The sequence below is a fragment of the Sinocyclocheilus anshuiensis genome, unplaced genomic scaffold, assembly GCF_001515605.1.
Source record: "Sinocyclocheilus anshuiensis isolate Anshui unplaced genomic scaffold, SAMN03320099.WGS_v1.1 scaffold253, whole genome shotgun sequence".
Taxonomy (NCBI): domain Eukaryota; kingdom Metazoa; phylum Chordata; class Actinopteri; order Cypriniformes; family Cyprinidae; genus Sinocyclocheilus; species Sinocyclocheilus anshuiensis.
The window spans coordinates 990,985-1,002,349 of NW_015537969.1; the positions used below are offsets into that span (position 1 = coordinate 990,985).

At 34.6% G+C, this 11,365-nt stretch overlaps 2 protein-coding genes across 3 annotated transcripts in view; one reads left to right on the forward strand and one right to left on the reverse strand.

Annotated features, from left to right (window-relative positions):
• The window catches only part of pdk4 (pyruvate dehydrogenase kinase, isozyme 4), an 11,660-nt gene extending 9,800 nt beyond the window's left edge, over positions 1 to 1,860 (forward strand). For both annotated transcript variants that reach the window (XM_016462108.1, XM_016462118.1), the window contains exon 11: positions 118 to 1,860. In XM_016462108.1, the coding sequence (XP_016317594.1) occupies positions 118 to 261 (144 nt within the window). In that variant the 3' untranslated portion in view covers positions 262 to 1,860. The remainder of the gene's footprint in view (positions 1 to 117) is intronic.
• Positions 1,861 to 5,005: 3,145 nt separating this feature from the next.
• asb4 (ankyrin repeat and SOCS box containing 4) lies at positions 5,006 to 8,611 on the reverse strand. The gene is made up of 5 exons (XM_016462742.1): positions 8,395 to 8,611; positions 7,025 to 7,324; positions 6,297 to 6,784; positions 6,022 to 6,135; positions 5,006 to 5,239 (listed from the first exon to the last, which is right to left on the reverse strand). Exons 1-5 carry the CDS (start codon positions 8,609 to 8,611, stop codon positions 5,051 to 5,053), a joined length of 1,308 nt encoding a protein of 435 aa, XP_016318228.1. The 3' UTR covers positions 5,006 to 5,050.
• Between the last annotated feature and the right edge of the window lie 2,754 nt (positions 8,612 to 11,365).

Below are 11,365 nucleotides of genomic sequence, written 5' to 3' on the forward strand. Positions count from 1 at the left end.
CCCTACCGCATATACCTACCATATTACCGCGTTTTTAGAATTTGGATGAAATTCTACACCAATTTACAAATATGTTCAAAATCTTTCTCATTTGTTTTCCCCCTGTTTTTTTAACAGGCCTTATCCACTGAATCAATAGAAAAACTTCCTGTCTTCAACAAGTCAGCCTTAAGGCATTATCAAACGAGCATGGAGGCAGACGACTGGTGCATCCCGAGCAGCGAGCCCAAGAAACTAGGAAAGTACGAGTACAGTGTTTGAGAGGAATGAGAAGCACATACGATAAACATAAGGACTGAACTATAGTGGAGTTAATTTGGGTAAGCATCTATGTGACTGTTGAGGTATTTCAGACGCTTGGTTTTATCAAAGGGTTGATAATTGACTTTATGAATGCTACAGTCTGAATAACAAGGGCATTTTTGTCTTCCACATCTCACATTGCTTATAATACACCATGCATTTAATTTGCGGTGCTAACTCTTTCATTCAGAGTTTCACAGGACATTCTTCTTCTGTGATGTCAGAGACTTCAGTCGAATATACTGAAGCTGACTGGTTGTTTGAGCACTTGTTGATTCCTACACATTACCACAGATTCTGTAAGTGTGTTTTAGAGTATGTGAACTTGTGTTTTAGTCAGTGGGGCCAAGTTACCAGCTTTGTGTGAGTTATAGCATGTATTTCTAGCAAATATTTGGGAGAACACACAAGCATCTGAAAGTAACCAAGGCTTTATATATTTCCTTGGTTAAAAATGCATTCACAATGCAAATATTAGAATGACCATAGTTGTGTGTTGCTTTATTGTGATCTTGAAATGTTCCTCTAACAGTTGGACCTACTGTCTAACACTCCATTTAGTTTTGAGTGTAAAAATGAGATGCTGTCAATAAGGCCAAATCATTTCATAAACATGCGAGAGTTGTTGTCAAAATGACATCCAAGTTACTTCACTGACATTAAAAACAATGAATTTAATTTGACACTATCTAATATGTAATAATAATAGACTGAGTTGTGTTAGAAGAAACCGACAAAGTAAGTTTGGGCCCAGGTTCGTTGCTATGTTATTCATTTATTTAAAACTGGCTAGATGGATTAGACAGTGTTGCTTTTTGCTATGTGTGAAGCTTTTTGACCACAAAAATGTATGATCTTTGTGACAACAGCTTCTGGCTGAACATTTCAGGTATTCTGTATGAACAAAAATGACATGTAGCTCTATTTGATTCGTTTTTGAGCATGAAAACACTGAAGAGGCAATATTTTCATTATTTTCATTTGCGTATAAATGAAAGATAAATTAAATGTCTTGTTTTTAAATATATTATCTCAGGATTGTGCTGATTTGACTTTCTAGTTTTGTTTTTATTGTTGTTTTGTTTTCATTTTACTGTAATATTTGCAAAGTTGGTTTTTTGAAAGCAATGTGAAGGACCTGTATGAATTTTAAGGGAACTCAAGTGGCAGCAGCTGCTCTGTTTCAAGTGACACTCATCAAACTCTGGGTAGGTTTCAGCTGCTAGCAGTTTGCTCTGCTAACAAGTATTTGACTCATTCAGAGATGGAAGTATTTAGACAACCTCAATAGATCATTTGCACGTTTCAAGCTATAATCGAGAACTGACATGTTGATGTTATTAATTCATACCTCATAAGCTTAATTTGCAGTCATGGAGAGCTTGACATATCCATCCTCATGAAATCACACCTGCTTCTTGACGTGTTCTTGATACACAATCCTGTATTCACAATGAAGCAACTGTGTTAATGGATGCACAGTACGATTCGTGAAACTCACTCGTGCAGTGAGAGAGTGCCATTTTCTGTACTATTAAAACAATGAATGAAGAAAAACATTGGTTTCCTTTTCTTTCATGTCTTTTTTTAACTCAAATTTCATTATGTGGAACATTCCAGCTTGGACATTCTTCTAAATGCCTCATTTTGTGTTGTACACAAGAAAATCAGTCAAAACGGGTTTGAAGCAACATGATGGTGAGAAAATAATGACTGAATTTTTATTTTTGGATTAATTCTTTAAAGAAGCGTTTTGTCATACACCACAAAATATTGTTTATTTGTTTTACATTGTAATTGTTTACATTACATTGTTTGTTTTATATTGTTAATTTGTGTTACATTGTTTTAAGTTTTCTTTCTTTTGTTCATTTTTTCATATATATATATTTTTTTTATTACACTACCATACAAAAGTTTTGGGGTTGGTGTTTTATTTATTTTTTTATGTTTGTTTTTGAAAGTCTCATGTTCAATAAGGCTTCATTTATTTGTGTAAAAGGACAGTAGTGCGATATTACAATTACAACTGCTTTCTATTATTAAATGTTTTCAAATGTAATTTATTCCTGTGATGGCAAAGCTGAATTTTCAGCAGCCATTACTCATCTTCAGTCACATGATTATCCATGTTGAAAACAGTTGTGCTGCTTGATATTTTTGTGAAAACCATGATAATTTTTTGGATGAGTAGAAAGTTCAAAAGAACAGCACTTTTGAAGTAGAAATCTTTTGTAACATTATAAATCACTTTTGATCAATTTAATGCATCCTTTATATATATATATATATATACACAGTGGGTACGGAAAGTATTCAGACCCCCTTAAATTTTTCACTCTGTTATATTGCAGCCATTTGCTAAAATCATTTAAGTTAATTTTTTTTCCTCATTAATGTACACACAGCACCCCATATTGACAGAAAAACACAGATACCCAAAAATTCTTCATACAGTGAACTACCAGTAAAACTTATACAAATTTGGTACCAAAAATTATTCAGACACTTTGACCTGACCATGTTTTGCTTAAGTGTTTTGTCTTTAATTGCTAATGCGACCTTTTTACTCCACAGATTGAACAAAATAAAGCATTGCTTGGTAATTGATTGACCTAAATTGGTATTATCTAATTGTGTACTTAAATTTAACAGCTGAATAATTTTTGGTTGATTGTAATCCATTACATACATTTCTATCAAAGTTATCTGACATTATCAAGATGAGTTTGTTCTGACAGTTTAACTCTGAGTTCTTGTAATATTTTATTACCATAAATTATGATAATGTGAGAAATGTTGAAGGTGCCTGAATAAATTTCGGTTTGACTGTACGTCACATTCAGTTACACATACACATTCCCAAGCTTTTGAATGGTAGTGTAAACCATTTCGAAAGTGGTTAAATGGGTGTCACAATCCAATCGGTTGCATTATTTTGAGTTGGTGTTTTACAGTATAGTTTGTTGTATCTCTGTTGTGTAGCCTGGGGTATCTAGCAGGGAAGCTACACTCTTACTTAAGGACAGGATCTTGGCACAGTTCCTCAGTTTATTTCTGGCCTGTAGCCATAAACACGGAACAAAATGATCCGTCTTTTCTTTTGCACGTCTCTCCTAACAGCACTTGATCTGGTAGCTGTGACTGGTAGCCCTGCCCCCTTAGGAAAATAGTGCTATTTTAAGAACTAACCACCGCCTGACGACCTGTCAGTCACACAATGTACCGATTTTAAAACCGCACAACTGCTGCTAGTCCCTAATTTCCATAAGAACTAACATACACAGTGATTTTCCTCTACATTGTGGACTTGATTATTAGATTATCACTTTAATGTGCTTAAAATATAAAATATAATTGAATCTCATACAACGCAAAATAAAAGTTGGTCTGTAGCATTACAGGGTCAGAGGTTGATTTGTTGGTGGCGGTTTCTCTGTTGTATCTCTTCTGTGGAGAATAAGTGGAAACAGGCCGTCTTCTGGAAAAAAAGCCCGTACGGAATTTGTATAAGCAGATTTTTATTTTACATATCCCTGTACATATCCCTGTCTCCTGTGTGCTAGTTTATTAAATATTATAGCTAACAAGTAGCTACCTAAAAACATGGTCGGTGAGTACCGAAACACATACTGTACAGTAAACTTACACTGTATAGTGGGAAATTAGGTTCATCTTAGTGACTCGATTCTGCTGAATCCATTCAGAAAAAAGATTTGCTCAGGTTCATTCATGAATCACTTCCATCGTTATGCCAGTGAAGGTGGCAAAAATAGTCTTTCGTAAGATAAGCGAGTCATGGAAATTCAGTTTGTTAAAATCACCCCAGTCGCTCAAGATCAAGTTTTATTAAAGTCCTTAACTTTTCAAATTAAGCTTCAATTGCTCCACAGAAGTGAACAAGAATGACTCGTTCACCTAAAACGGATTGTTTTGTTTTTATTTGATTTGATCAAAAAATGAGAATGTGTACTTATTGGGGTAAGGTATAATAATCACTATTAGGGAACGTAAAACTGTAGTCCACAGAATTACAAACATTCATAAAGATCATTCATATTACCTTTATTCAAAATCTTGGATCCTAAAATTCCTCTAAGTGATTTAACTTGTCAAAAATGACCTTTAAAAACTCCTTTATAGCTTAAACTAATAAGGCCCATCTAAAGAGGTTCCATGACTATTGTATCTGCTCTCACTCTCTCATCAAGCACTTCAGTTTTTCCTCTGACAAAAGGACTAATGGCTTAGACATCTCATCCTATTCAGCTGTTATCTGTAATGTGCTGTTGGTGTACTCCCTGATATTATCCTCTTACGCTAAATATGGCTTTCCGTTGTTCATTTCCCCCTTAAAAAATGATCTACAGTCTTAGCCGACAAGCTTAAGACCTGAGTTTGATTATGTAGAGCAGATCTTGATAGTCTTTCATTAAAACATAAGGCTTTTTATATGCATGGAGTGGAAAGACCAATAACTTTTGAATGTATAATATTTAGAAGTACTATTTGGAATATTATTATTAGTATTAAAATCAAATGATTAATTATTTATATATTAAATATTTATTTTTAATAATGCACATTAATATTAAATACATCAGCCATCTAATTGTTCCCTGGTAAAGGATCAAATAAAGAACAAATATTTTGAAAACAAGAAGTAAACAAGTTTGCAGCATTGTTTGCATTGTAACAAAATTCGAATTTGAAGAAATAGTCATAAAGGTATAATGCAGAAACAATGTCAGTATATGATTCCTACAGGCTCCAGAAGCAAGTATTTCTTCACTGATGAAGGAAGAAGGAGATGCTGGACACCCAGTTCACAGCGATTCGACATTGCAGCTCGTATTGCACATCTGGCCAGATGCTGTAGAGTGCGTGGATTGTTGGTACAGACAGCAAACAAAGAATCATAGAAATTCCTGCACCTCTAAATGAAGAAAAAAGAAACAAAGTTGAAAAAGCAACACTTCATACATGTATAGCTTAGCCTTTCACCAAAACATCACTGTGTGCTACATTCAAGGCTTGCAGGGCAACAGACTACAAAAGAGAAATTATTATTTGCTCTTTTGTATCGTGTCAAGTCAGAATGTTTTGTTAAAACTGCAAGATACACTGCAATCATATTTTTAATCAGTATCGGTCTTGTTTTCAAGTAAAAAATATTTAGTGTCATTTTGAAACAAGAAACTATGTAAAACAGTAGGTTATTTATTTAATAACATTAAATAAAATTTAATTTTTATTTATTTATTTATTTATTTACTTGCTTATTTGCATTTTCTTCAAAAATTTTGGGGCTGTTTTTTTTTTTTTTATGGTTTTGTCTCTTTTGCTCACTAAAGGTGCATTTATTTTACCAGAAGTACAGAAAATATTATTACAAATTAAAATAAAGGTTTTGTATTTTATTTTAAAATGTAATGTATTCCTGTGATGACAAAGCTGAGCTTCCATGTCTTCAATGTCGTATGATCCTTCAGAAATCATTCTAATATGCTGATTTGGTGCTCAAGAAACATTTCCAAACATTTTTAAAGCAAGATAAACTTAAAAAAATAGATTTCCTATTTTTGCACTTATTTTAAGCATAGACCCTTCTAAATTTTAAAGTTTTTTTTTTATGTGTTTTACGTGTTTTGTGTTATTGCATTATATTTTCTCATTTTGTTTATTATTTGCAGTGTATAAAAAAAGTTTGTTTCTGACCTCATATACAGCTTCAGGAATAGCAGCCCTCCATTTTTTAGTGTACTTGATATGTTCATAAGAATTGACCATAACCTCCACTGCCCTGGGGTATTCATGACAGGCCTGCAACACCTACTTAATAGAAAGACAACCAAAAAGAACAACATTCATATTTTAAGATTCATCTTAAGTGCAAACACCATCTAGTTGACTATAAAATTTCCACTGACATCTTCACCCTTCAAATATACTATATGGAATAATAAAGCCGTTTGGGTGGGTGAGTGTCGTACCTTGTGAAACTGTGGTGGATACACTCGTGCTGCTCCGTAGTTCAGAAGCAGCTGATAGCAGCGTTCAGGAATGGCCCACGGCCTGATCTGCGTCACCTTCAGCAGATACTGTATCGCTGCGCATCCATTGATATCCATAGCATTAGTCTTGGCACCGGCCTCCAGTAACATCTGGATAAGCACATGGTCACAGTTCCAGCAAGCTTTGTGCAGTGCCGTCTTCTTGTCTTCCTCATATAAATGTAAGCTAGCATTGTGGTCCAACAGGATTCTGCAGACAAGATGGTGGTCTGAGCTGTAGGTCCGCTCGCGAATGTCCATTGCCCAGAATGCAGCAGTGATCAGAGGCGTCTCCGTGTAGCCATTGATTGCATTGATATCAGCTCCATGGGCAATGTAGTAAGCCACCAGCTCTGGCATACCATAGCGGGCCGCAGTGTGCAGAGGGGTGTCCTGGTTCTCCTTACTGGGCGTGTTGATATTTGCTCCTGCAGTAAGATTAGAAGATTAGAAGTCTTTTGTGTTTTTTGTCCAGTAAAAGTCCAGTGTTGTTTTGGACCCCATTGACTTCCACTATATGGACAAATACAGTTACAGTTACAATTGTTGTTTGTATTCCACAGAAGAAAGAAAGTCATACAGGTTTGGAACGACATGAGGGTGAGTAAATGTTGACAGAAATGTATTTTTAGGTCAACTAAGAAGATTTTAGATTTAAATCTACAGACCTTTGAGAATAAGATGTTTGGCACAGTCCAAAGACTCTGGTGTAATGCAGTAGTGTAAAGGAGTATGCCCACTCAGGGACATACTGTTGATCCGTGCACCCCATTCCAGCAGAAGTCCCACACAGTCAGCATTAGACACTGTACAGGCCACATGTAGAGGGGTTTTCCCATTAGGTTTCCTGTTGACCGCTGCCCCATTCTGCAGAAGGACTATGGCACTCTCCAATGCGTTGTACATCATACACACGTGAAGACCCATTGCCCAGGATGTCTCCAACTTATAACTTGGTAGCCAGTAACCTGGTGGGGAAAAAAATAAATAAATAAATATATATATATATAATTTGTTTATATTTAAGGTGTAACTGGTCGTAGTGTTGTTGTTAACTAAAACTTTTAAAAAATATTTTTTGGTAATTGAAATAAAGCTGAAATACAAAATATCAATATTAGATGAAAAACATAAGAAGATAAAAGAAATGTAGAAATGTTGCCTTGGAAACGAACTGAAATAAGTAAGCTGAAGTACTACAATTATAAGTAAAACTGAAATAAAATTAAAGTTACACAGAAATATATATATAAAAAATAATAATAAAAATGTCAAAATCACATAAAATTACTAAAACATCAACTAAAATTACAATGAAGACTTACAATATTAAAAATATATATAAAAGCTAACTGATAGTGTTAATACACTGTAAATATATAGTAGTCTACAATACAACTACAATAGTATACAACTACAATAGTATATATATACTGTAAATAACACTAAAATAACATGACTGCTGCCCATCTATTTTACAATTTCTCCGTTTAGCTTTTTTTAAGCACCTATCTCAGTTGATACATGTTGTTTTCATATGTTGTTAACATATTTCTTATTAAAGTAGGACATTTGGAGCAGTTAATGTCCTTAAAAAAGCAGCTTGCTAATTGGTTGCTGGTGGTATTGGGGGCAGGGCATTCTCATTCTATAGAGCATCTGATTAGACCAAAATCTGTGTAGTACAGGATGAGTCATACATGGCCTAAAAGCTACAAAACTCCTGAATTTTTATTTCAGGGGTCGAGTGACAAATTAATTCACAGCACGAAAAGTCTCACTTGAGATCATACAAATCAGTTATGCAACTGAACAAATAGTTTAATTGTTCAATCGGAAATTATAGTGTATATCATCACACTGCTGATGTCAAGTGCCCTTACTGTGTGCGTTCTTCAGTCAGTGATTCAAATTCATCGACGTTTAATCTGTTATTGGCAGTCTAGCGCCACCCTGTGGCTGGATTATTAACTGCAGTAATACAGTACCATGATTTCTCTGGTAAAAGAGCGACTGTTGTGTCGTCAACATGAATTACCTTGCTTATAAGAGGAAAGAATCATATCGCTGTCCTCCACGTCTAACACAGTGTCTATGTCAATGCTGGTGGTGCGAAGGATTTTTGCAACCTCAACTGCATCGTTACGCGTGAGCGCTTCTAGAAAGCGTGCCATTAGAAGGTTATCAGCTTCGCGCCGCGACAAAGTCCGGTTATCTTCCTCCGCTAAACCGAGAACTGCTCGAGGCTTGCTCATATCTCACGATTAATCCGCAAGAAACACTATTTCGGTATGTTTAGGTAATTCCAGAAATTATGAATTCTAGTGGTCAGGAGCGTGCGTGAAACCCAATCGGTGTCGAGTCAGTCACATCAGTCTGACTATTAATAGACTGTGAGGGGAAGAGGTCAAAGCATAGCCTACTCTGGACCAAACAAGCGTTAAAAGTTCACAAAAAATTGGGCTACAATAGTTATTACAGTATCCGCCAAAATATTTTTATTACTACAATAAAATATCGACTGCATTTAAGAAATATTATAAATATTTAGTCTAAAGACGCCATATTATATCTTATAGTATTTTGTGCGAACCCCATTACCATTGGCAAACGGTGCAAAAGTGCAGCAAGGTCACACCTTGCCTTTTTGGAGGCTATCTCGTAAAAGAATGTGACGGAGAACAAGACATTACATTACAAACAGGTGAAATAAAGCCATAAAGTTGCATTTTTCAAAATGAACACACCAATAAAGCTGAAATAAAACATTCAGGTCATTAAGTGGCACAACCATTTTCAGATGTGCTAACAATAAAAGTTTATAAGTAATAAATCATAACATTGAAGGATTCTCAAATAATAAATCAAAACAAGGATTTCTTCAGGATTGTGTAATAAGAATAGGCCTACTTGCAAATGCAAACTGGAAGAAAATGCAGTGGAGATAATGGGGCATCACAAGTAAAATCTGAACTTAGAAAAAGTTATTTCAAACAATTTAGGCCTAATTCGCAATATTTTTGACTAATTAAACATGTTCAACACACTTCATGGCAATTAAGTTTTACGTTTTGACGAATTTGTACAGTCTTCTTTGCAAGTTTTTGTATTTTGTTCTTTTTTTACTTTTCCGCAACAAATTGTAAAACGTAAAAAAGTCTGAAATGTTTAAAACCTCCACATTTGAATCCACAAACTGCTTGCACATGAACAACTCGAGACAGGTTTGGAATGATCTTTCATTGTATTTCTCTGACCAAATATGTAATTTGAAGTGTATTTACAGTCCAACATGACAAACTTTCACAAGGCTTTTAATTTTTCATGAACAAAAATAAAGGACAGAATTTAGTAGTTTTGGAAAGAATGGGTATGGCACATTGAGGTCCCTCATGCGGGCGGGTATGACGAACAAAAATACACAGGTTAATGCTCTTTTCTCAGGCATTGCGTGCAGTTCCTCTATATACCCTGACTGACTCTGCCATACAGTGAAAACAACAAATAACCCATGAAAGAGAAGCACATTTCTGTCCTCAGATCCGTACGTGATTATCCCTGCACGCAGACACATTCAAACAGACAGACCCGGTCTTCGGTCTCCTCATGGAATCGATAAAAAACGCCGGGATTAAAAGCTATTGCTTAACTTTGACATACAAAAGTCAGTATATCATAAATGGGTAGGCAGGTTAGATTTGGATCTACAGCAGGATATTTTTTCAGGTGATTCATAGCAGAGGGCTAGAAATGTTTTCATAATGTTAAGACGAGCGTCTTTTTGCAATTATAATAATAAAGATAGGTTCACAAGAGCATGGTTAGCATGGTGAGTTAATGAACAAACATACAATCTCCTAATTCTCCACTTTTTGATTACAATTAAGTTTTTTGGTAGTACATTTTTTTTGCTTCATAAATAATGTGAACTGATTTACAAACATTTCTTTGATTGGGAAAACAATAAATAGGCTATGACAGGCTTACAATTATTAGAGATAAATAATTCAGTAATTAACAATAATATAATCTTAAATGGAGTCACATTTGAGAGCTTGTAATAAATCCACAGGGTCATGAGGCACTGCCTAATGTCCTCTGTACAGTGCCCAAGTACCACTGAAGCTGCCTTCGTGTTGCTATGGAAATAATCAGTCATTCAAATGTAAACATGAACGATATGTATCATCATCATGTATGAGAAAACAGCATGTTTACAAGAATGCAGAACTGAGAAAAATATGATACGGTCTGATAAAATTGGGCAGTGAATAGAATGTGGGTTAAACAGGGTTAATATGACTCATCAAAGTGGATTCTGAAATGCAAAACAATGTCTGTAGGCTACTGTGTTTTGTATACTTACAATTGATACATATGGGAAATGTGTTGCATAAATGTAAAAATACAACCCAGAATAAATTGATAAATTGGCGATACTGATTACTCTATGCAGTAAATTACATTACAAAAGACTATGTTATGGTGCTCTCTTTGTGAATCTGACAAATAACTGAAAAAAATTTTTTTTAATAAAACAACAACACTGGGATCAAACTGAATAAAATCTAGCCAGATAAAATAACACACACTACTGTTTAAAAGTTTGGGGTCAGTAAGACTTTTTTTTTTTTTTGAAAGAAGTCTCTTATGCTCACCAAGGCTGCATTTATTTGACTAAAAATTGAGTAAAAAACAATATTTGTGTTAAATATTATTAAAATAACTCTTTTCTATTTTAATATAATTTATTAATGTGACGGCAACGCTGAATTTTCAGCAGCCATTACTCCCGTCTTCAGTGTCACATGATCCTTCAGAAATCATTCTAATATGCTGATTTGCTGGTCAAGAAACAATTCATATGATCAATATTGAAAACAGTTGTGTTTTTCTGGAAAATGTTTTACATTTTGAGCTCTTTGATGAATAGACAGTTCCAAAGAACAGCATGTATTTGAAATAGAAATCCTATTTCTGTTGATCAATTTAATGCATCCTTGCTGAAT